Here is a 27814-nt window from a genome sequence, read left to right as displayed (position 1 = left end):
GGTTCAATATGGCGACGAGTGTATTTTCTGGTGGTGACTCAACCATAATCTTTGAAGATAAGTTGTAACGCCAAGTAATTCATTTTCATTGATATGCTTATGTGCAGTTGTGATGATCAAAGACGCTCATCAATTCATTGGAGGTTCAACAGGGATGAAGGATCTCCAGAAAACACTTTATTTCCGTCGGATGGGAACTCAACGATGAGCATGCATGCCACTGAAAACCCTGTTTGCGTCAGTTGTTTGTGTTCTTATTGTGTGTTGACATTGCGATGGCAATCAGTTGGTCATGATTTAAACACTTTATCGTTTCCTCCTCTTTACATTCACTTGATCAGTCCTAACAATGGATGAACAGGCTCTGAATGAGCTGTTAGAATGTTCTGTCTGCCTGGAAAGATTGGATCACACAAGTAAAGTTCTTCCCTGTCAACACACTTTTTGTAGAAGGTGTCTTGAAGAGATAGTGATCACAAAAAATGAACTTCGGTGTCCAGAGTGCAGGACTATTGTCACAATCAAAGTTGAAGATCTTCCGCCAAATATCTTGCTAATTCGCCTCTTGGAGGGTATAAAAACACAAGGACAGTTACATGGACAGTCTACAAATACTGAAATTCCCACAAGCAGGACTGACAGCCCTGGTGTCACAAACACCAACTCACAGCCACGACAACAAAGACAGGTGCTTTATTAATCACAAATATCATAAGTGTAACGTTGTTAAAAAAAAGAGTGTCTCAAACAATGAGATATTTTGCTACATATCATATTTTAATTGAAAGTCAAACTTTGCTCCACATTGTGGTTCCCATTGTTAGTGCAGGTCGTGACTTACTCATCCGTGCCTTGTAGGAAACAGTGTTGTGATTCTTTTGAAAATCATCAACTGCCTTGTTAATAGACATCATAAAATATAATCAGTCATTTCTTATCACTATTCACTTTACTTCCTCAAGTTCATTCTAATATGAAAAATCGACTGCCAGTTTGCTTGAATCTAGTTCCTCTTTGAAATAACTTCCCAAATTCAAATGACGTAATAACTCTTTAACTTTAATACTAATGTTATAGAGATGATGTACATGTTACTTTTTTCTGTTTTGATGTCTATGAACAATGTTACTGCATTCATGTGAAAAGTGTAATCTCTGTCATTTTATTTGAAGGTAAAGTTTTTTCTCATATCTATCATGTCTATCGGCCAATACATGTAAAAAAGTGATTCCATCTTGTATTCATACCAGAATACACCTGGAACATGTAGAATAGGTCCCAGCATTATTTGTATATTTTTAGCATGTTAACATATGTTAAGAGGCAACCAACTTGATCCAGTAACTTCAAATGACTGATGACATGACACATTTGTCAATCTTTCAGGCTCCTTCTTTGCCCAGATTTGATTATTAACAGGCTGCCATGTTGCTGGAATATTGTAGTGTAAAACAACATACAAAACAAAAACTAATTCTTCTGAGTCTGCCTCTGTAGTTTTTATGAAAATGCTATCCTCTGAACAAAGTATTTAGGTTAATTACCTATTTCACAACTATGTGCTATTAGAATAATAACTGAGATACCAATAAATACACCAATTAATCTGTACACATGTTTCATATATGTCATGTATGTAGAACAAAGTGAATATATTGACACCTTAAACCCCTCTAATAAATGTTGAGGAACAACCCTTGTTTTACTTCCAGCTGAATTTGTCAGCACATATTAATAATAATATAAACCAAGAAAGTAGATTGATCATGTTGATGTCATGGCAATCAGTGTTCATTCAAGTTGACATAAAGAAGGGTCCTTCAGGTCCACTTTTGAGAAAAAAGTGGGATCTTTTACAAAAAGTTGGTGATCCTTGTTCTCAGCTTAGTATGGCAGGGTGCTTGGACAGGAGACTTTATGATATATCTGTAACTGAATTTGATTTTTGTGTTTTACATGCTTAAAGCACCTTTAAGAGTCAGTCCGAGCTTGTGTTTCACATGAAATTTGGCTTGCTGAAAGAAGAAAAAAACTCTGAAAAAAACCCATTGTTCCCATGGTTACATCTGTTTAGTAAAATGGCAACTTATAATTAACTATTAACTGTAATAAATGAAATAATACCTAAAAAACGAAAAACAAATTTGGCTTGCTGATCTACAAATGCATGAACATGATGAACGTGGAATCTGTCTTTGACTGTCCCATCACAGTCACAGTGGTTTTCCATACTTTGTTTCAGTAAAAGTTAAACATGTTTGACGCTTGACACTACCGCTGTTGTTGATTTCCCGACATGCGAATAGAAAGCTTTTCAGTTTCACATGTTGACATAGCCAATCATAAAATTGTTTGTACCTGACAACAGCCAATCAGGCTGTGTCAGATACTGCAACAAAGCCAATTACCATGCTTACAGCATTATTTAATTACCTGTACCATAATATGAGAGTGTAATGAAGATGTGGCACACTTCCATATAAACACAAGCAAGGCACGTTGACGAATGTTAAAGTAATTAAGTAATCCATGTTGACATATTTATATTAAATTCTTTCGTATTGGAAACCATGTGCTCTACTGACAGATTTCGTTAATCCTTCTTGCACAATGAACAATAAATGATATCGGACCTGGAGTATTCTTGTTAAGAAAAAAAAGAAAAGAATTGCATCCTTCATTGCCATATGACACTTCCTTAAAAAGACCACTAGTATGTATGAAAATATTGTTTTGCAGTTTTAATTTCATGATTGAAAGCAGCTTTTGATTTAATGCTGCCACTGTTACTTTCCTCATTGTGAATGGAAACAATTTCCATTCCAATTTCCCCCTGGTACTATGGAAACCGAAACCAAAACAAAATGCAAGAGACAGTATGCAAATTTAATGAACATATAAACACTCTTTTGAATCTCATTGTTACTTAGTGGGGCACGGGTGGCCCAGTAGTCTATGGCTGCACAATTCGCTGTGCAGAGTTGCATCACCTGGGCACGCCAGAAACCTATCAAATCCAAATTCACCCTGATTATGTTTCTAGGTTTGTCACCACCATACCTGTACTTGTGGGTTTCACCAAAGTGGTAAATGTCTAAGATCTGCATTATATCAGGCTTTCCTCCCACAGTAAGCTTACACGCCGCGATATAACTGGAATACTGTTAAAAGCGGCGTTAAAATTAAACCCGTTCACTTGGGTTTCACCGAAGTGGTAAATGTCTGAGACCTACATCACTTTGGGCTTTCCTCCCACAGTAAGCTTACACGCCGCGATATAACTGGAATACTGTTAAAAGCGGCGTTAAAATTAAACCCGTTCACTTAGGTTTGTCAGCACCATACCCGTGCTCGTGGGTTTCACCGAAGTGGTAAATGTCTGAGACCTACATCACTTTGGGCTTTCCTGACACATTAAGCTGACACGCCGCAATATAACAGGAATACTGTTAAAAGCGGCGTTAAACCAAACTCACTCACTTACTACTTGAGGGCAGTATGTGACAATTACTTTGAAATACTTACATTGTACTCCTTTCATTAACATGATTAACCCAGTAGACTTTACTGGAGTTTTTCACATATACATTTAAAGTGTTTTTCAGTAAGTTACAGGATGTTAAAATAAGCATCAACAAAATTCAAATTTCAATGTAACTTATCAACATCAATCATATAAATATAAAAAATCATCAAATAGAAACAAAATACGAAGACATTTATGTGTTGAACATTTTGCATATTTTTATCCTTCTATATAATGATCACAGATCGATCACCACTGATGATTAGTCTGTCAAGATGTTTTTCAAATCCTATACATGTGATGTGAACTGTGGTGAATTGGGTACAGTGTCATTTGTTCATGTTGGAGTTGATTTGAAAGTAGTGTAGGTCGTACACACAAGACTGTACCTGGTTACGGACTGGTCATTCCTTAAAGGGGTGGGTGGGTCAGAGGAAATCAGGGGAGGGGCACCAAAAATATGACAGTCTCAAGGGGAGGGTCATTAAAAATAATATACATATTTTGGGAGGGTCATGAAAAAATGGACATTTTGTTATAAAATAAAAAGTGTCTGCATTTTGTCTTTTGGGGGAGGGTCATGACAAAATGTACAAGGTCATGGGGCGGGTCATCCAGAAATATAACAAACATTAGGGGAGGGTCATTACTTTGTGTACATTAGTGCATTAAAAAACCCTGACCCACCGCCTCCAGTACTACATGACTGCTTAGGGAGCTGCTGCTGAAATCTCATTATCGACCTAATTTTTTTATGGTTGTCATGATTAATGCTATTTGTAAAGATTTACCACGGTAAATGATTTTCTTTTTCTTTCAATGCTCACTTGGACACCATTGACAAAGCAACAGAATATGATAATCAATGTCATTGGTATTGCGACCTTTATAACCACCCTGCCACAATGTTACAAAATTGTACAATTATTTGGTTGTCACAAGAATCATAAATCATTTAGTTCTTTCCTCCCTAACTGATATAGTTTAGATCCTCCAGCCCCTTTGGCAACTGCGGTGGCTCAAAGCCCACAGCTCCATTTTTCTCGATTATACTAAATCTTTACAAATTTGTTGAGAAGGCAAATCTAGGGAAACCCCTGCAGCATATTGTGTGGAGGTTTATCTTGGGCAAAGCTGTACAACACAGGAAGTGTTTTAATGAGGCCCTCAGAGCACACATATATTCTCACATATTTTGACAGGCTCATCATCCTTGTGTACTTTAATTATCTGATATTTTTTTGACTTCCTTATCCAGTTAGATAATGATACAGCACCGGACTATTTTTTGTTTGTCATGCAGATGATGGTTTCATCAGTGAAATTAGGCTGGCTGGAGTACGCTGGCTGGTGGTGATATGTACACATGGCTCATGAGTATCAGATGTCACATGGTGCCTTTCCTTGAAAGCTGATACACTCCTCTCACACATTTGTTGATGGCTTTCATATCCATCTTGTATTTTCCTAATGTATGTTTAGTCAGAAATTTGGAAGGCAGTGTAAAGATGCAGAAATGCTGACCTGTCAGATTTTGGAAGTTTTTAGAAACAAAGTCTCAAACTCATGAATTTTCCAAGACACAACTGTAGTTATCACAGCTTTCATACATCTCCTGGAAATATTTATTCCATTCTTTGATACAATCAGTACTAAATGCAACAGCTGTTTCCCTAACCAGTACTTGAGATCTGGTTGGCATTCCTCATGTAGGTTAGGAATGTGACTGACATATTTCACATGTCTTCCTATAGTTTCATGTTTTGTCAATGTTTGAGCATTCCCATGATTCCAGGTACTGATTTATTCCTGAAAATGACCAATATTCCCCCAATAACCCCCCAATATTCCCCCCACCACCACCACCATCATGCTTGCTCATATGTTTTGGCCTTGGCATGGCATCTTTGCAACGGTTGATAGATAACAGAAATTCTTCCTTTTTTTCCAGAATGCCCCGTGTGCAAAAGCACTGTACAATTACGAAGCGAAGGAGAGTGGGTGGGTATCTGTTTCCTATCTACAGAGCTATACCTGTCCTCAGCTGCATGTCTCTCTCATATTCTGCTTTAGGATAGTGGCTGGTTTGTGTTTGTGTTTGTGTGCAGCTTGAACTGTACTTTATCTGTACAATCTCACAAGGTATGCTGGTGTTTGTGTGATGTAGACAAAAGTTGAAAAGGGAAAATTGGTACAGAACATGCATAAGGAAATGGTGTTTTGCTCAGCCTAACATTATTTTGCCACTGAATGAAGATTGTTTGTTTCAAAATTAAATGCGGTAGAACCAATTTCTTCCAGTTAATTCTAATATCATGATTAATTACTATGTTTAGTAAACATGGTAAAGTGGGTGTATGGTAAACATGGTAAAGTGGGTTTGTAGTAAACATGGTAAAGTGGTTCTATGGTAAACATGGTAAAGTGGGTATATGGTAAACATGTTCAAGTGGGTATATGGTAAACATGGTTAAGTGGGTTTGTAGTAACCATGGTAAAGTGGTTCTATGGTAAACATTGTTAAGTGGGTATATTGTAAACATGGTTAAGTGGGTTTGTAGTAAACATAGTAAAGTGGTTCTATCGTAAACATGGTTAAGTGGGTTTGTAGTAAACATGGTAAAGTGGGTATATGGTTAAGGGGTTCTTTGGGAAACATGGTAAAGTGGGTATATGGTAAAGTGGGTATAAAATGAACATGGTAAAGTGGTTCTATGGTAAACATGGTTAAGTGAAATTGTAGTAAACATGATAAAGTGGGTATATGGTAAACATGGTAAAGTGGGTGTATGGTTAAGTGGTTCTATGGTAAAGATGGTAAAGTTGGCATATGGTAAACATGATTATGTGGGTACATTTTAAAGTTGGCATATGGTAAACTTGGTAAAGTGGGTTTGTAGTAAACATGGTAAAGTGGGTGTATGGTTACTGGTTCTATGGTATACATGGTAAAGTGGATATAGAATGAAGAATGGTTAAGTGGGATAAAGGGAAACATGGTAAAGTTGGTTTGTGGTAAACATGGAACGGTAGGTATTTAGTAAACATGGTAAAGTGAGAATATGGTAAACATGGTAAAGTGGGAATATGGTAAACATGGTAAAGTGGGAATATGGTAAAGTGGGTATATGATAAACATGGTAAAGTGGGTATATGATAAACATGGTAAAGTGAGTATATATTTAAGTGGGTTTATGGTAAAATGGGTATATGGTAAAGTGGGTATAAGGTAAACAGTAAAGTGGGTATATGTTAAAGTGGGTTTATGGTTAACATGGTAAAGTGGGTATATGGTAAAGTGGGTATAAGGTAAACAGTAAAGTGGGTATATGGTAAACATGATAAAATGGGTTTATGGTTAACATGGTAAACTGGTAATATAGTAAACAGTAAAGTGGGTATAATGTAAACATGGTAAAGTGGGTATATGGTAAAGATGGTAAGGTGGATATATAGTAACCAGGTTAAGTGGGTATATGGTAAACATGGAAAGGTAGGTATTTAGTAAACATGGTACAGATGGTATATGGTACACATGGTTAAGTGGGTATATGGTAAACATGGTAAAGTGGATATATGGTAAACATGGTAAAGTGGGTATATAGTAAACATGGTAAAGTGGGTGTATGGTAAACATGGTAAGGTGGATATATAGTAACCATGATAAAGTGGGTATATGGTAAACATGGAATGGTAGGTATTTAGTAAACATGGTAAAGTCGGTACATGTTTAACATGGTAAAGTGGGTATATGGTTATGTGGGCAAGTGGTAAATATGGTAAATTTGGTGTATGCTAAACATGGTAAAGTGGGTATGTGGTAAACATAACATGGGTATAACATTGGCATTCCAAACTTGATTACTTACAGACCGCCGTCATATAGGTGGACTATTGCAGAGTGCAGCCTTTAACAATAAACAAACAAGCCATGTTGGTTTCACAATTCATTCATGTTGGTATCACATATCAACCATGTTAGTATCACATATCATCCATGTTACTATCACATATCAACCATGTTAGTATTACATAATGATATCAACCATGTTTATATCACAATTCTTCCATGTTGATATCACATATCATCCATGTTACTATCACATATCAACCATGTTAGTCTTACATAATGATATCAACCATGTTTATATCACAATTCTTCCATGTTGATATCACATATCAACCATGTTAGTATCACATATTAACCATGTTCACAAATGCATAGATCGATGTTCCTGATTTCAATCACTGGATTTTCTGGTCCAGTCTTCATTATGAAGAGACCGCCGTCATATAGCTGGAATATTGCTGAGTACGGAGTTAAACAACAACAAACATACGAAACAAAGTATCACATAATATCACATTGATCATGCTTGTATCGAATATTATCCATATTAGTATGACCATGATGACATGTTATCAATAATAATATATCATGTTAGTATCAAATATCTATATCATGTATATAAATCACATTAACATAACATATCCATATTAATCATGTTAGTATCACATATTATCCATATTATAGTATCATATTAAGCATGTTAGTATATTATCTACTAATGTATGTTGCTATCACTTATCCATGTGAATCATGTTGCTGTCATATATCCCTCATATAATATTGTATTCTGCTCCATCTAGGGATCTGTCCTTCAAGAAGAACGATGTAGTGATACTACGGAAGCAGATAGATGACAACTGGTTCCATGGAGAGTTGAATGGACAGCATGGGTTCTTCCCAGTCAACTATGTGCAGGTACTGTGTCATATTGCTGTGTGATAACACCATGAACACTGTGTCATATTGCTGTGTGATAACACCATGAACACTGTCACATTGCTGTATGATAACATGAACACTGTCATATTGCTGTGTGATAACACCATGAACATGTTGTCATATTGCTGTGTGATAACACCATGAACACTGTCATATTGCTGTGTGATAACACCATGAACACTGTGTCATATTGCTGTGTGATAACACCATGAACACTGTCATATTGCTGTATGATAACAACATGAACATTGTGTCATATTGCTGTGTGATAACAACATGAACATTGTGTCATATTGCTGTGTGATACCACAATGAACACTGTATCATATTGCCTTGTGATAACATCATGAACACTGTGCCATATTGCTGTGTGATAACACCATGAACAGCGTCATATTGCTTTGTGATACCACAGTGAACACTGTGTCATATTGCCTTGTGAAAACAACATGAACATTGAGTCATATTGCTGCTATAACACCATGAACACTGTTATATTGCGGTGTGATAACACCATGAACAGTGTCATATTGCTGTGTGATACCACAATGAACACTGTGTCATATTGCTGTATGATAACACCATGAACAGTGTCATATTGCTGTGTGATACCACAATGAACACTGTCATATTGCCTTATGATAACAACATGAACATTGTGTCATATTGCTGTGTGATAACACCTTGAACACTGTGCCATATTGCTGTGTGATAACACCATGAACATTGTGTCATATTGCTCTGTGATAACATGAACAGCATCATATTGCTGTGTGATAACACTTTGAACACTCTTATTGCTGTGTGATAACAACGTGAACACTGTGTCCTATTAATCTTATTACACTGTTCATGAAATCCATAGATTTAGCAGATTAAGCTGCTGCTCTGGCCATTCCTGTTTATTTCAGTTGTAATGACGTTCAGCAGTCTGCCCCACAACCACACCATGTAGATACTTCCACTTGTTTCTCATGGCCTGGCACACAACATTCAGTAACATATCTCGGTGTTTTTACAAGGAAAGAATGAGCAGCTTCCTCATTATTTAGTGACCTTTCATATTTATGATGAAGTGTGAGCAAATCCATTTTTAGCTCATCTTTTATACATTGTTTAGGTGAGCTTATGTTATACATGTTATACTCTGTTGTCCATAAAATAAGCCAAAGATTCCAGGTATTATAGTTTTAGTGGAATCATTATATTTTGAGCCACATTCCTCTTATATGATTCACATGATGGACAGATAAAGTGAAATATGTTACTAATGTTAAAAAATATCGCTTGTAATTTAGACGAGTTTTACAATGTTCACATTCTACATGGCTTGTGGCGTTCAAATAACCCTAGTGACAGAGATATACATCATGTACATAGCACTAGGCAATTGCTGCTGTTGATCTGCAGGCTACAGCTGGTCGCTGTGTCTCTACCAGTAGTAGCCACTCAACCTCAATGTTTCTGGCAATGGCCAAGGTGTACTCGACTCTGTTTTCTCGGCTACATGTGCTGCATGATGCTACTATTTCTGGCAGTCACATAACTTCCACTTCCATCTCAGTCATGTCAGCAATGACCAAGAAGAACTCTTACAATGATTGGGACTCTGCTTCTAAATTCAATGTCAAAAGCAATGTTAAGATTATACCAATTACATGTTTTTATGTTTAATTTATTTCTTAGACTGGCTGCTTTTAAGTTGGGGCAGCAGGCCAGTGAAACGAAAAATAAAAAATGTGGGACCTTAGGTCCAGGCTGTATTTATATATTATTTAATTAGATGATGGTCAGGTCCAGAATGGTTATAACATTGGATCATGCGAGTTTTTTATTTCTAGATTAGATACTTCGATTGTCTTTACGACCAAATACAAATATCTTTTTTTTGTCTATAGGGCAGTTTTATCATAGAGATCAAGACGATGGAGCCTTGTTGACTGCTATGCTATGATAGCGGTCATATTACCATGGTTACAGAGGGCTAACATTAGAAGTACGGGGACTTGTCTATGCCTTGTTGAACAAATCAGAAGTTGTTATTTTTCAATAGTTGGTCAGATGGAGGCAACATTACCAAGTCTTGTTTACAGCGCCATAAGTTCACACATTAGTGGTAACTCTAGTAATATTATTGTCATTATTTATATCTTATAAATCCTATTTATTATCATAATTAAAGGCATATGTTCAGTCCTGAAGTAGCAATATGGGTGAACAAGTAGAACCTTAGTCAACTATATTTATGTCTTTTGGGGAAAGTGACACTTTGCACCAGCCATATAATAAAATCCAGAATTCCTATATAGGTCAAGGTCACACTGAACGTCTCTACGTGATGATAAACAGGAAGTTCTTTACCTATTGGTGTTTTTATGTTTAATTTGTTCATAATGTTATTAGATTTATGAGTTTATTATACAGTAAGCTATGTTTATGACGAACAAGCTAACAACGAACTGACGGATATAAGAAACTTATTTTTTGGTCCCGTCCATTTGTGTATATGCTGTATATATACTTTTAACAAACCCAGGTTATAAAAGACCATAATTAGTGGTCCCTTTGAGTTCATTATAACCGTAGTTTACTGTTACTTATTATCCTTTGCTGTATGTATAGGTCTAATATTGTACACTATATTTCTGCCTGTGTGCAGTTCTTCAATAGTACACAGTTTTCTCATGGAACAAGAATTGATCCCAACGGTCCCTTCACGTTTTATTTGCATGTAGTGTTAACGTAGGTAATGGGGAAAAACATGCTTTTATTAATCCTTAATCCATGAGTCTGCAGTCTATATGAATATGTAGGGACTGTGTGTCAGTTGACATCAGATGCTTGCAACTCTTGTTTAAAACAGCTACAGATGGCAGGGGTGACTTGGGCAAACGGTGAAGTGAGTTCATGATGAGTTGTCTCCTCTTTGCAGGTGCTGGTGGCGTTGCCCCAGTTGCCACAGTGCCAAGCATTGTACGACTTTGATCTCAAGGACGAGAAGGAAAAGGATTGTCTGTCCTTTCAAAAGGTGAGACTGTTTATTTGTTTTTTGTTTGTTTGTTGTTTAACACCGCACTAAGCAATAATCCAGCTATATGATAGCGGTCTGTAAATAATTGAATCTGGACCAGACAATCCAGTGATTGACATCATGAACATCAGTCCGTGCAATTGGGATACTATGACATGCATCATCCAAGTCAGCGAGCCTGACCACCCTATCCTGTTAGTCTCCTCTTACGACAAGCATAGTCACCTTTTACTGCAAGCATGGGTTGCTGAAGACCTATTCTACCCTGGATCTTCACGGGTCGAGACAGTTGTACATTATATATGTCACTACACTGTTCATTGCTTGTTACTGATGATCTATGTCTGTGTGTCATGATTCATTGCCTTATTCCTCTAAACACTGGGGTGATTCCAGGGTAGTATTGGTCCCAGCTGCGTATGCTGGTTGTAAGGGAAAACATAGCAGATCAGACAGTCAGACTCAGTGACATGACTGACCATCTTCCCGAGGCAAGAGAGGTAACTGACTATAAAAGTCCAGTTTCCACCCTTGCCAAACTAGGCTGGTATTATGGAGTTACATTTTGGCTGGACTAACGAGTCTATGCATAGTCCAATCAAAATCTCGCAACGAAATCGAAATCCGGTCAGTAAACTGTCTTGCAGATTTCGGTCGATTGCAGGATTTGCAAAGCATGTGCACCGCCAACTCGTTGTCAACAGAAATTTTCCAAACCTTTTCATGTTTTTAATCAGTGTGCTCGCGTGATTTGATGCTCTTTGTGATGTAAGACCCGTTTTATCACAATATAGATCTTGATTATCGATCAGATCGTTTTGACTGGGCGCCGCCATTTTGTTTGAAACAAACGCAAGAGATGGAATCTGATTGGTCCATAGGAGAGGCTCAGAAGGGACGTAACTCATAATAACCACTGGTGGCGCTATGATCGAGCTCAGGAATTCCAGCCTAGTTCGGCAAGGGTGGAAACTGGACTTTTGAAGTCAGTTAACTCTCTTGCCTCTGGAGGATGTGACTGACTTGCGTGACAATGACCCTGATGACTTGGATTGTTGCTCATTTTGTGTCTTTTTCCAGTTTTAATGTCTTGGAATATATGAAACCTGACTCTTGATTACCGTCTAAGATTATCTTGGTAGCAGACCTATATGTTGTAACTTGCAGGATGAAACTCTGACAGTAATACGAAGAGTGGATGAAAATTGGATTGAAGGCAGGAAAGGGGATAAAATTGGTATATTCCCTGTGACGTTTGTTAGGGTAGGTAACACATCCTCATCACGAGTTGCATGATGTAGCAGTTTTTTATTATCACTTTTTGATGTAGCTTGTTTGAATTGTTGAAACTACTCATTGTGTGTGTTGGAGTGGGGCTGTAATTATTAACACAATGTTTGATACCTCCTTGTTCAAGGCAACACAATGGACCATGATGACTCTCGCCATGTACATATGTTACAGGCAATGTGTAAACTGAGATTTTCACTTCACTACATTTCACTTCATTTCACTAAATATTTCAGTCATTTTACAAGTATTTTTCCATCAGATTGTCTAAAAGTCATTAAGTTCAAAAGGGCTGAATGCATCACAATACCGTATTCGACGTAATAAGGGCCCGCTCTAATAAGTGCCCACGGCGATATTTGCTAATATATTGGCTAGTGAACAATCCCAATTAGCACCCCTTCTGATTGATCAATGTACACAAGACTTATTTGTTTGTGTATAATATGCGCTCATGTGTTATATGCACCCTTAATTATGGGAAATTAAATTCTGGAAAATATATCTGACGTGTATGATACGCACATACTTTTCTTTTGTATCATTTCAGGCTGTCAGCATAAACTACGAAATTTACAATCTTTCAACTCTGTTTTTTTTTCACCAAAATTATGTTCTAATAAGAGCCCCCTATTTCTAATTATGACAGCGCCCTGGGCACTTATTACGTCGAATACGGTATATTAATTATGCTAGGATGAGAAGCCAAAAAATTAAAAACAAATACCATGATATACATTGACTTTTGTTTTCTTCTCATCATATTATTTTCAGTCACTGGGTGAAGAAATAGGGCATAACAATGTTTGCAGTTTGTTATCATAATACAATAAATGGACAAATAATTGTAAAATTACTGAAATATTTTTTTTGTATATTGCCTAAGGGAAAGTTTTGATCAATTTACACATTCCTGATTTTCCATTGACTGTAACATATATATACCAGTAACAAGAACATATATGACATGAAAATAATTCCTACATAGAGGTTTCTATGTGATCTCTTGTTGTCCACTGTGCACAGATTGAACTGTCATGCTTTATAATGACATGTGGTATGCCAATCTGTCGCCCACATAAGGCACTGAGGCCAAGAATCATTGACGTGAGACATCTTGTCAATCATTTATTGTTCTGCAACATTCTTTAGCTATAGTGTCACTGCATTGTTACCCCACTGAGAGATATAATACCACTTTAAGACATCAGCAGCTGAAAATCACTGCACTTCAGAAATTGAGAGAAATGCCATGAGGCACATATTTTTATCAATTTGTCAAAATACATACTGACTACCATAGAGACGAATGATGCTTTCTAAAAATAAATGTGTCATCTGTATGTGGTTAACATATTAAAAACAACTTCAACACTATTAACTAAGTTTGTATGCAGTAATGTTCGCGCAATATGTTATTTCCCTTGTCTGTTGTATTGTGTTAATTCTGTGCAACTGTTATCACATGAGCCTAATATTACCCAGCATGTGACCCCCTTCTATGTTTGTTTGGACTGTTACTTTAATTCAGTGAGACATGAAAACAACCTGTCCAGGAAAAGTTAAATACACTTGCTACAGACCAGCGGACAGACTTAGGCGTTTTGGGTTCGAATCTTGGTTCGCCCCGATTATGTTTCTAGGTTTGTCAGCACCATACCAGTGCTTGTGGGTTTCACCGAATTGGTAAACGTCTGAGACCTGCATCACTTCGGGCATTCCTCCCACATTAAGCTGACACGCCGTGATATAACTGGAATACTGTCCAAAGGGGCGTAAAACCCTCATTCTCTCCATAAGCGTTTGTTCGTTTAATCCACACTGATTTATGCAACTGTTTGCGTTGGATAGCAATGGTCTTTCCCTTTATGGTAATATACGACAAATCTTATCAGGCTTATTGCATCCTTACTGTCAGGATGCGTATTGTGAGGGACTCTTCCATCCCTAGCTGCAGCTAGAAGCTGATTAGTTTTCCCCTATATTTACACAGTTAAATGATGCTGCTAAAAGTCTGCTCAACTCCAAGCCAAGTGTGAGTATCCTACAGGCCAGTAATAGCACCCAGTCAGGGGGACAACGTAACTCTGATAGCTCCGAACGAACAACATCAGCGTCAGAGACACATCGGGTCACCTCACCTTCAGTCACCTCCGTCAACCCAGCCCTGTTGGCTTCTCACCCCACATCTCAACCCAAACGACATTCATTCACCCTAGCACCCCAGAAATCCTCATCCCCACCTACCCAGCATCAGCGGCGCTCACTCGAACTGGGCAGCAGCAGCAGCAGCAGCTCGGGGGCATTCAATATTCCCAGCACATCAGCTGGGTCTGTGAGTGGAACATCCACGCCGCCCCTCACTGCTGCCGCTACGGCCGCCGCTGCTGCTGTCGTCACCACAACTAGCTCCTCTACCTCAACTCAGAAATCGGCACCACAAATTGCACAGGTAAGGAAGGTTTATGACCATGGATAGAAATTACACTACATGGTGGGTTCAGGTTGTTAAGTCTTACTTCCGGGGGGGCATGGGTGGCCCAGTCGTCTAAGGCGCCACGATTCGCTGTGCAGAGTTGCGTCCCCTGGACACGCCAGAAACCTATGATTGTGGGTTTGAATCCCAGTTCACCCGATTATGTTTCTAGGTTTGTCAGCGCCATACCCATGCTCTTGGATTTCACCGAAGTGGTAAACGTCTGAGACCTGCATCACTTCAGGCTTTCCTCCCACATTAAGCTGACACGCCGTGATATAACTGGAATAATGTTAAAAGCGGCGTTAAACCAAACTCACTCACTCACTCACTTACTTTCGGAGACTTTCGGCTGCTATGAAGAAACTGAAGTCATCTTGCTCAGAGGCCACACTGTTGAACTTTTAATAGAGCAATACATGTGGTTCGAATTTCCCGACCCTTATTTGTAAGTCGACCAAAGAAAAAGCCTACATGAAAATATCAAACGGCATAATTTTACAATAGTTATTCAGCTGAATTGTATGAAAACAACAAAAACAGACATGAATATCTTTTTTTTTGTGTCTACCAACTCCATTCTCAAATACGCAATGATCTGTTCAGAACCAAAACATTATTTACAAAAATGTTGAAATCAGTTTGGTGTATTATGGAATGATTGGAATATCCTTATCAGAAGTACATGTATATTTGTAGAAAATCACTTTGCAAAAAGTTTACTTAAATTACAAAACAAAGAGTACCATGTAACCTTTATTTTCAACTTCATAAACCTCTCTGTCAGTCTACATTATGGGAGATCTACAATCGTATTGCATGTTGTGATTGATTGATCGATCGGTTGTAAATCCGTAGCACCTTCACAACATGTTGCACAAGATAACCATTAAAGTCAGTCATTTAACATGATTATGTATCAGATTACTTACCTTTGCTATTGTTGCCTTACGACTGCATGAGTAGACATGCGTTACTATGTCACAGTAGAGTTATCTCCCTTCAATCAAACATCACTTCAACAGTACTCACCTGTCTAGCATGTAGAGATTATGCATGAGATTATTAATATTTGTTAAAATGGAATAGTATTTAAAATTTGTCCCTAACATTTTTTACCAGATAACTTTTAACTTTATGACTCGGTGATATTCTTCTGATTATGTTCATATCAAACATCAAATTTCACGTCAAGGACAACGATCTGAAAGAAAGGTTACGCATTTTCAGGCAGGAACAGACCCATCTAGTGGATCTTCAACCACAACCACCGGCAGTGCAGGAGGAGACAACTCTGTTATGCCAAGTGGCCTCACACCAGTGTAAGTACTTTTATGACCTCCAAGGCTCCTACACACAACCAAATTTTTTCCCATAGCCTTCTAACATGTCTATAGTAATGGGTTTTTTGTTGTTGAAAAATAAGAGGAAAAAAGTGTTCAACAGCCATTTCAAGGACGTGTGCATAGCCTGGCTTAAAGCTGCAATACAATCTCAAAACATGGCTAGCTTCCAAGCTCCTTTTCCAAGGAGCACCAAGCGCAGTTCGGAATTAATTGTACTTACCTGAAAATATCTGTAGTCACATTCGACACAAGTAAATTGTTGTTGGTGTTAAGAGGTTTTTATTAATGTGTGGATGTAGAGTTAAGAACATCGAGATCTTACACAATGTCATCCGGGGTAGAAAAGGACTTGAGCAACCCATGCTTGCCGTAAAAAGCGGCTATGCTTGTCGTAAGAGTCAACTTGCGGGATCAGATGGTCAGATTCGCTGATGCATCTCATCATACCAAATTGCGTGGATCGATGCTCATGATGTCACTCACTGGATTGTCTGTCCAGACTTGATTATTTACAAACCGCCGTCATATAGCTGGAACATTGCTGAGTTAAACTGCAAACAATAAAAGGTATGTTGCGATGTTGCAGGTATGTCGCGACGTACAGCTACAAACCTCAGAAGGACGATGAGCTGGAACTGAGGAAGGGTGATGGGTACACCGTGTCGGAGAAATGCCAGGATGGCTGGTACAAAGGCCAGTGTCTCAAAACAGGGAGTACAGGAGTGTTCCCTGGAAACTATGTGCAGCTGTACAGGTAACGCAGCACGGGACTGCACCCCCGTGCAGTCTTGTCTTTCTTAGAGCATAGTCAAGGTAGACACAATTTTATGGATAACAACTTCTTTAATACTTTAAAAAGCGACGTTTTGGTATAGATCCTTATCCTTGTCAAGCAAGACCGAATGAGGGACTTAGTACAGAATATATATAGTAGGTGGAGGATTAACAGTAGAGGATTAAAAGTAACAATTGCATATATGAGTGGGATAACATAGGTAAGGTGTTGACAACAAGGGGATAATACTGTGACAACACGATGGACAGAGAACACATAGGTGGAAACCAATGGGACATGTTGCCAATTAAATAGGATAAGTGATTATTGCGTGATGAGTTCATAGTAGGCGGATGGGATGAAATAGCCTTGATCTCTGTTGATTGAAGGCTTGTGGCGGCAAATGTGGTTTGCATCTGTTAGTTTTCTTTTAGTGAAATCATGGAGGTTGTTGGAGAGAATTTGGACGTTGTCCCAGTTGATGTTGTGATCAGGACAGTTGTTGATATGGTCCGTGATGGCTGATTTACTGTCGGATTTAATGGTGGAGGTTTTGTGCTCTTTCATTCTGGTGTTGATTGGGCGGGATGTTTCACCTACGTAAGATTGTCCACAGTTGCAGTCAATTTTGTAAACTACACCTTTAGGCTCTTGGGGTTTGGTTGTGTTCTTAGCAGGGTCTTGAGGGAGTTGGAGCTGGTGAAGTGGGTGTCGATGTTGGCTTGCTGTTTGAGGCGGCGGTTGATGATGTGGGAGGCTTTTCCTATGAACGGGAGGGCGATGTGGAAGGGCGCTGATTCAGGTTTGAGGGGGGCAGGTCTGGGTCTGGGATGGAGTACAGAGGTGATGACTTTGTCAACGAGATTGGGTGGATAATTGTTGAGGTGGGTGAAGACTTGGCAGAGGTGTTCGATCTCAGGTTTGGATATGTTTAGAGCATAGTGACGGAAATGTGAAGAGGTTGTATCCTTGATTGTTCTGTAACACAAACACAATCAGCCAATATCAACACTTATTTATGCTACCATCTTATCAATGAGTGTCCAGCCAAAGCCTTAAAACATATCAGCCAAATTAGACGTTAGCATAAATCTTTGGCCCAGTCCATTTGTGAGGACAGTCCAGTTTACCGTCTTGTACGTTTACCACAAATTAGTCAAGCCTGTGTAAACCTTTGAGTTTCTGCGGCAACAAATATGACTTAGGCTGGAAATTCCAGTTGTGCTTGTTTAAGGAGCAGGTCTTGACAACTGTACAATATTTCTTCACCCTACTTTGCACATGGATATTTCTTGCGGTGAACTGGTGCCTTTTGATAGTTTGGGAATTTCAAATTTCCATGGCAACAAAATATATATGTATATAACTAGTTGACATATTCAGGACAAGTATTTACCATTGCGGGGGATATTGATGACTTTGTCCTGTTGTTGCTTTATGAAATCTTTGGGTTCGGTTGACATTTTCTCTTACCCATTATTTTTCCCATTTCCTTTCTAATCGATGCACACGTATCCTGGGACTTCTGTTCACTGGTGTATGGTTTGGTAGTTCAATGAACAATGTATGTGTTTCTCATGCTTTCTTAATAGTCAGTCTGGATACTTGCTGAACATATCTTGTATACAGGGATGAGAATCTTCCGCGGGTCCGCGAATTTCCACAAATTTGTTAAATTCTGATGAACCCCCTATAAACACCCCAACATTAAGGACCATACTCCACTGAAAAGACAGTTTAGCTGAAAAGGAAAATATCCACTCTCATCTCTGTGTATAAGATGAACCAGAATTCTACTTTAAAACCCACAAGATCTGTTTATTTGGAGATAATGTTTCTTACCAAAGAAATTTTGTTATATTTACAGTATAAAAATTAGAAGTCACAAGACTGTAGATTTAAAAAAATCAACACGTTTGGCAGCAAGCAAACAGGAACTCCTATTGTATTTGAATCTGTGGACCCCTAGACTTTCTTGCTTCATTTTGAGTTCGGTGACCAAGAATTATTCACCTTCATTCCTATTAACCCTTGTTTTACCTTCTTCTTTCCTACTCACTTAATCTTTCACCTTCCAGGCACCAGAGTGCGTTCAAGCCAGTCAGTCCCAATGTGTTGAACATTCGAGCCCGAGCTCCTCAGACAAACTCCCATTCTTCTGCATCCTCTGACTCTAACAACATCACCAATCTCGACCTAGGGCGTACCTCTACTTCAAGCCAGTCCTTTCAGTCTAGCTCGAGCCAGTCAGCACCCCCACCTCTCCTCCCCCGAGCACCAAAGACTTACACCGCCTCTTCACCCTCCAGCGGCAGCCATTCCTCCAGGGCATCCAAAGCAGCAATCACAGTTCCACCTCCCGGGTACAACTCCTCCAGTTCTTCCAAGTCCAGTTGCCACGTCTCCGCTTCCAGCCAAGGGCCTGCTCACTCCACCACAACGGTTCATCTACCCAAACGAGGTAGCCATTCCTCGTCTCCCAGCGGGGGGTGGAGCCCATCGAGCCTAGCTGCTATACAGCATTCCATGTCAGCATCGACCAACATCACGCCCCCCAACGTTGTGTTGGGAGCCACGGGGGAAAGCCATCACTCACACTCCAGTAAAGACAAGGTGAGGACATTTTGCTGTGAACTTGTATAATAATTGCATGGCTCCAGGCACAGTGCCTTATTCAATATGGGTTTGAGAAAATAGATGGGGCATGGGCCATGATGATGAGTGATCGTTGGAAAGATGTAACCACACTTTTAAAAGAAACTTTATCTTTATCTTGCATATGTATATAGACATGAGTACATATGAAATGTATAAAAAAAATTGAAAATATTTTTTAAAACATTCCTTACTGTTTATTATTATGCTAACATGTTTATGTTATTCGGCAACAATCATACCAGGGAGCCACGTCATGTCCTAGACTGGTTTACCTGACCTAGAGCGCTTGCTCTCCTTGCCTGCAACCTCTAGGACGCGAAGGGCAGGGTACCAGTCTTGCTCTATCTATGTCGCTATGGGGCGGTCGGGTAGCCTAGTGGTTAAAGCGTTCGCTCGTCGCGCCGATGACCCGGGTTCGATTCCCGACATGGGTACAATGTGTGAAGCCCATTTCTGGTGTCCCCCGCCGTGATATTGCTGGAATATTGCTTTAAGCGGCGTAAAACCATACTCACTCACTCAATCACTCTATGTCGCTATGTGGGAAACGTTGACTCATGTAGCGAGTTATTACTTTATTGGCATTTTTGGACATATGAATAATTAATGTATCGGCTACAGGAGTAAACATATTAACATTTGGGAGGTATGTCACATTGAGAAATATGGTTCAAGGTTAAAATTAACGCACTCTCAAGGTTCTGGGTTTCTGTTTTACCAATATCTGCATGTCTACATGTGTAGATCTACTTCATCATGAAATAATATTACAACAATGTAGCTATTAGTTTGAAAAGATTAATTATGAAACAATCTTAGTTCACCTTATCTGCTTATGAAGGAGTAAGCATATACTCCGAAACGTTGTGTTGCTCATACCGGTAATAAATAAGTTGATATCCATAAAGTTTCTTTCTTATGCTGATTTTCAAATTAAATTGTATATCCTGTTCTGTATGGCATTGTTTTATATGCAGGGATTAAGACTACTGTGTGTATTTTCTCCTAAATTTATCTGGAAATAGCAATCAGCTGTACACACATTTTCTCCCAGATCTACCTGTGATTCAGTTAAAAAATATACATCACTTCAATTAAGAATTTAAATGCAATGACCAGAAGAATTGTGTCTGAAACTACAGTAAATCTGGAAATTAATGCGTCTCCAAATTAATACGACTACTGACCCCTAGCCAAAACTGCAACTTAATATCAATGAACCAACACCATTTCACTGATTGGTATGCGGGGGAGGAGCTGGACACGAGTGGGTGGAATTCTTGATCCCAGCAGTGATAACTCGACGGATGCCCATTGTGTAATTGCTATTGTTTGAATGACATTGTTATATACTTGTTACACGCTGCTGCTCAATAAACCATGTTTGTGTTATTATTCAAGTTGGTATTTCCGCTATCCAAAGTGTGCAGTGAGGCCGTCTTATTGTTGATAGTCATTTTGGAGACATAAATGCGAAGTTAATTAATGCGAGCAAAGACCACCTGCAATTTTCGCATTTAATTCACGCTCGTGTTAATATCAAGATATACAGTATTATCATATCAGGAATAATATATTGTCATGTTTTTTTAGTTGCAGCTTTTACTATATATCATGTGTATATATATAAAATAATAGTAACCTCCTGTCCGTCTGTTTTCCATTTTTGGAGCAGAACTCCTACACTGTTGAATATTTCTTGTTGAAACTTGCTATGCAGATCAGTCTAGTGGTGAACTGGTACCTTTTGATGATTTGGGATATTAAAAAAGATACTGAACAACATTATCTTTTTCTTCACTAAACTGAAGGTATCCAATGACAATGAAAAAAGTGGGGTACAAGTAGGCAAACTCCATTTTCAGGGTGCACCAAAACGACAGTTAAACCCTACCCTCCAACAATTGGCCCTACAGTCCATACAAACCTGTCATTGTGTATTATAAACACGTTAGCCCTACCATCCGTATAAACCATTGCTGTGCATTATCAACAGTTAAACCCTACCCTCAGTATAAACCTGTTCTTGTGCGTTATCAAAAATAGAATGTGTCTGACTTTACAGAAGGAGAAGAAGGAGAAGCATGACAAGCATGACAAGCATGACAAGCACGACAAGCACGACAAGCACGACAAGCACGACAAAGATCTGAAGGATCACAAGGAACGGAAGGACAAGGAGAAGAAAAGTCTCGTTAAACGACTTGCCAGTAAAAGTAAAAAATCAAAATCCCCAGGCGATGATGGTGAAACCTCTGCACTGCTGGAAGGGTCTGTAACGCATGTCAGGTAATTGTTTTGGTCCTGGACAGAAATGTTGACAATTTTCGTACAGAGAAAGGCAGTGTTAGTATAGAGATTCCAGGGTAGAATATCTACCACAATAACGATATCTCACCATCTTCAATAAGAAAATAAAAAACACTACTTTTCAAGAACTTATTACCCAACTTATCTTACTGTTCGTATGTATTTCAAATAGGACTCCTTACAGTCAGTGTTAAGTCTCCTCTTACACATGATTATAGTGTTACGTCACCTCTTACACATGATTATAGTGTTACGTCACCTCTTACACATGATTACAGTGTTACATCACCTCTTACACATGATTATAGTGTTACGTCACCTACTACGCATGATTATAGTGTTACGTCCCCTCTTACACATGATTATAGTGTTACGTCCCCTCTTACACATGATTATAGTGTTACGTCACCTCTTACGCATGATTATAGTGTTACGTCACCTCTTACACATGATTATAGTGTTACGTCACCTACTACGCATGATTATAGTGTTACGTCACCTATTACACATGATTATAGTGTTACGTCCCCTCTTACACATGATTATAGTGTTACGTCCCCTCTTACACATGATTATAGTGTTACGTCACCTCTTACGCATGATTATAGTGTTACGTCACCTCTTACACATGATTATAGTGTAACGTCACCTCTTACACATGGTTATAGTGTTACGTCACCTCTTACACATGATTATAGTGTTACGTCATCTCTTACACATGATTATAGTGTTACGTCACCTCTTACACATGATTATGGGGCGGTCGGGTAGCCTAGTGGTTAAAGCGTTCGCTCGTCACGCTGAAGACCCGGGTTCGATTCCCGACATGGGTACATTGTGTGAAGCCCATTTCTGGTGTCCCCCGCCGTGATATTGCTGGAATATTGCTAAAAGCGGCGTAAAACAATACTCACTCACTCACTTACACATGATTATAGTGTTACGCCACCTCTTACACATGATTTAAGTGTTACGTCTCCTCTTACACATGATTATAGTGTTACGTCTCCTCTTACACATGATTATAGTGTTACGTCTCCTCTTACACATGATTATAGTGTTACGTCTCCTCTTACACATGATTATAGTGTTACGTCTCCTCTTACACATGATTATAGTGTTACAACACCTCTGACACATGATTATAGTGTTACGTCACCTCTTACATATGATTAAAGTGATTTCTCATGCCTCCATGTCAGAATGATGAGAGATCTGATTGGTTCACATGATCTTGATAAAATGCTATGTGTATCCCACCTTGGAGGGAAATAACTTTCTCAGCGGGAGAATAAATGCCTTATACCCCTCCACGAACAAAAGAGGCTGCACATGGATTTCTGAGAGGGAGAATAAATCCCTTATACCCCACCTCAAAGCACATGCTTTTTCCGAGTCAGCTGGAGTCATGTGACATAGCACAAGTTAACCTCAGTTCAATCGAACAGCTGTTTTCTATCAACTTTGACTTTGACTTTTTCAGTGTCATATTAAAACATGCTGGTCAGATAAATTTGTTATTGCAGTATCTCTCAGGGTACATGTGGTTTTATGCATCCCTCCGGCTAGTGGTATAAAACCTGGCGTGGGACGTGCTACAACTTATAATGTCACTTGTTACGTGGACAATTGCTGTTAACTGTTTAATTGACTTGTTTTATATGGAGTCTTCTTTGATTCACTAAATGTTTAACCTGGTGCTGATAACATAGAAGAACAATATTTCTATATCCTTTAGCCAACTGTATGGGAGGTGATCCAAAAGTTGGATTGTAGATGTCATTTCAAAGTCAAGATGTCAAATTCTCTCAGAGATGTGTCCTTTTGAGTCAGCGTGTCTCCAGTTGTGTCAGTGTGTGTCAAAATGTGTCCTATTGAGTCAGGATGACTCCAGTTGTGTCAGTGTGTGTCAAAATGTGTCCTATTGAGTCAGGATGACTCCAGTTGTGTCAGTGTGTGTCAAATTGTGTCCTTTTGAGTCAGGATGACTCCAGTTGTGTCAGCGTGTGTCAAAATGTGTCCTATTGAGTCAGGATGACTCCAGTTGTGTCAGTGTGTGTCAAAATGTGTCCTATTGAGTCAGGATGACTCCAGTTGTGTCAGTGTGTGTCAAATTGTGTCCTTTTGAGTCAGGATGACTCCAGTTGTGTCAGTGTGTGTCAAAATGTGTCCTATTGAGTCAGGATGACTCCAGTTGTGTCAGTGTGTGTCAAAATGTGTCCTATTGAGTCAGGATGACTCCAGTTGTGTCAGTGTGTGTCAAAATGTGTCCTTTTGAGTCAGCATGTCTCCAGTTGTGTCAGCGTGTGTCAAAATGTGTCCTATCCTATTGTGTCAGCAAGTGTCTGATTGTGTCAATTTCTCTCAGATTGTGTCAAAATGTGTCTTATCAAAATGTGTTATTGTGTCATCAAGTGTCAGATTATGTGAACATATGTCAGACTGTGTCAAATCGTGTGAAATACTGAGAGATATGCAGGATAAATGTGAGAAGTAAATCCCAGGATTAAGGAAGTTTGTTTGTGGCCAGGTCGGGGTCGTACCCGTCGGCTGAGAGTGGAGCTGGTGCATCAGGAGACAGCAGTCAGCACAAGAAGACGGGGTCCTTCGACTCCGCCTCCCCACCCCCATCCAAGCCGAGCAGACCCAAACCGCTGGCCAGAGAAAAGTAAGTGCAGGGTCACCCTGACTGATGCAAGAAGCCAAGTTAGTATGTGGTCATATATTATGTTGGACACAATAGAGTGTCACATTGTATTTTTGTGGGGTCCACAGCTAGCCCCATGATCTTAGGCATCAGACTTTGTTGTGCAGATTTGTGTCCCTTAGGCATGACAGAATCATTATCGTGGTTTGAATCCCAGGTTTGCCTTGATTATCATTTTTGGTTTGTCAGTACCAAGCAGGGTGCAGTTTTCAACAAATGAAGAAACAAACATCAAAGTAATTTATGCAATATGCGGGTGTAGGAGGGGTTGCTGAAAAGTTCTGAGCCTAACTGTGATGGCCTGCATTGATGGAGTTGGCTTTTAATTGTTTATCAACATGATCCTCTCCTAGACCCCCACACATCTGCCGCTGGTGTAGAAGGCTTCCTCCTGGGGGTGTAGAAAGTCCTCCACAGCAGACATATCACCATCATTTGCATAATGCTTGCCAGAGAGTTCTTTCTGTAAATTTGAGACAAGTGGTAGAGTGTCTGCCCGCAGCGTGGAGCATATTGGGGATTAAACAAGGACTGGTCGGTTTGGAGTCAGTATACTGTGTCCGAAGGGGGTATTCATGTTAAACTGCAGCATGGTATCTCCATGGGCTAGCACTATAAAATCGACATTAGTCCGGACTAGTACAAGCAACCACACACACGTGCAAGCAAGTCGCTATATAAGTGCAATAATTTTGAATGCTACGTTAAACCCCATTTCACTTCACCACCTTCTATAGATTAGGGAAGAGGTTAAGGTCATGCATTACAGACATGGTGACAACAGACTTGTGCATTGTCCTAGTGGAAGAACACACCTTCAGTGAGTTGTCCACGACATTTAGCCTATATCCATGTAGTTGCCTAAGCAGCTTAGCACTATATCAGCAATTAATGGTCTGAGCTTTTGGGAGGTAGTCCACCAGTAGGATTCTTTTGGATTCCCAGAATCACCTTGCCAGCTGACGGAACAGACTTTGCCTTCTTCATCGGAGAGGATGTTGGATGTTTCCACTGCTTTGTTGTTTAGTCTGGCTGATAAGAGGTGAACCCAAGACTCATCCGTGGTTACAAATCACTCAACAATATCATATGGGTCCTCTTCAAAACAAAGAAAAGTTTCATGAGAAAAGATGAAACTGGAGCGGGTCAGATCAGGAGTCAGAAGTCTTGGAACTCAGCATGCTGAAACCTTTGTATGCCCAGTCCATTCCTCCGAATATTCACAACTCTCTCATGAGAGATGCCTTCTGTATTGGCTATATGACCTGTGGTGAGTCGTCGATTAGCCATAGTCGTATGTATTTTATCAACGTTTTCCGTAGTGGTGGCAGTTGAAGGTCGTCTTGATCCTGAATCATCTTTACTGCTCTCTTCCTCTCTTACCCTTGAAGATCCGAGGTAGAATAGGCTTTCAGCAACCCAAGCTTGTCGTAAGAGGCGACTAACGGGATCGGTTGGTCAGGCTCACTGACATGGTTGATATCATGGTGTCATCTTATCCCAATTGAGTGGATCGATGCTCATGATATCAATCACTGGATTGTCTGGTCCAGGCTTCATTATCTACAGACCGCAGTCATATAGCTGTAATATTATTGAGTGCGGTGTTAAACAAGAAACAAACAAACAAACAAAATCTCTTCCTCATGTGAATGCTGCTGCCCTCATCTTGAACAGTGGCAAGGAAAGGAGCATCTTCCCCTAAGTTGACATCTTGTCAGCAAGGATGTCAGATGGTGTTAGTTAGCTCTTACGGTTGGAGATACATCATAAAATAACTACTGCTACTACTACTACTACTAATAGTAATAATAATAAGTGCATTCATAATGTGCCAGATTCCATTCATGCTCATAGCGTTACACCATTATTACCCCAGTCAATGGATCAGTGTGCACTCAATTTTCATTCTCAGCTCCCTGGGGAGTATACAACCCAAGCAGCCTGCACAAATATGCCACCTTGTTTTGTATCACATAAGCAATAATATACTTAATACATGCAAACTGTTAATGATGTACAATACATGTTTCAAAGTTATGCTCAAACCTTTTCAGCCACCTCTTGTACATAATGGAAAATACCCATGTGTTTGTTCCAATTTGCTGTTGTTGAGATGGCAGTTTGTTGTCCGTTCCAGACTCATGTCTAACGAGGACAATGCTTCCGGTTTTGGTGCTCATTTCTGGCCAAGGTGGTGAGATTGTAATTTGTGCGAAACAGAGTCATTGTCTCTGGTTTGAATGTTTTTGAAAAGAGTGCAGAATGTTTCATCCTTGTTGTAGGTACCGCTGCATCGTGCCGTACCCTCCCCAGACAGATCATGAACTGGACCTTCAGTGTGGTGACATTGTGTATGTGCACAAGAAACGCGAGGATGGCTGGTTTAAAGGAACTCTCTCTCGGAACAGCAAGACAGGATTGTTTCCAGGAAGCTTTGTAGAAAAGTGTGAATAGACACATCAAAAGTGGACAGTTTTATATTGAGAGATTTTTAATACAATATCTGTTAACAAACAGATTGCACATTTTAAAGCAGTGAGCTGTTGCTTTGACTTTGCTGCAGAAGAAGCTGTAGAGTTGATAGCCATATTCGACTAAGCTGCTTTTCTATTGGTTGCCAGTAGGTTGCCTTCTGTGACCAGTATTGTGATTGGGTGCAGTCTGTGTATACTGAGTTCTGAATGGCTGCATCCAGTTTGATGTTGTGGCCTTGCTTCAGACAGACTTTATTCATGATCATATCATCTCATCGGTATCACCGATCACATGACCTTTCTGCACTTAGGATAGCACTTGATTCGGGTTTCAACATTGCTTCTGACTTTTGTTTCAGAATGGATGGGGTGCTTCAACTGAGGAGGGATTTCAGTTCTGTAATGGTTGTTTATTGGCGATGATCAACT

At 39.4% G+C, this 27814-nt stretch overlaps 1 protein-coding gene across 2 annotated transcripts; it reads left to right on the top strand.

Moving 5' to 3' along the window:
• Window positions 1-27494, top strand: LOC124143689 (E3 ubiquitin-protein ligase SH3RF1-like). Of its 2 annotated transcripts, none has more exons than XM_046512742.2 (12): window positions 1-688; window positions 5478-5527; window positions 8177-8291; window positions 11248-11343; window positions 12514-12609; window positions 14630-15088; window positions 16343-16434; window positions 17045-17212; window positions 19543-19846; window positions 21957-22180; window positions 24732-24869; window positions 27194-27494. In XM_046512742.2, the coding sequence occupies exons 1-12, from the start codon at window positions 350-352 to the stop codon at window positions 27363-27365; spliced, it is 2253 nt and encodes a 750-aa protein (XP_046368698.2). In that variant the 5' UTR covers window positions 1-349; the 3' UTR covers window positions 27366-27494. The 2 variants fall into 2 exon arrangements, with proteins under 2 accessions (XP_046368698.2, XP_046368697.2); XM_046512741.2 differs by having other exon boundaries at window positions 19312-19846.
• The last annotated feature ends 320 nt before the right edge of the window (window positions 27495-27814 follow it).

Source organism: Haliotis rufescens, unplaced genomic scaffold (assembly GCF_023055435.1).
Source record: "Haliotis rufescens isolate VD_foot unplaced genomic scaffold, xgHalRufe1.0.p SCAF_7, whole genome shotgun sequence".
NCBI classification, from domain to species: domain Eukaryota; kingdom Metazoa; phylum Mollusca; class Gastropoda; order Lepetellida; family Haliotidae; genus Haliotis; species Haliotis rufescens.
This window is presented reverse-complemented; position numbering and strand designations above follow the sequence as displayed.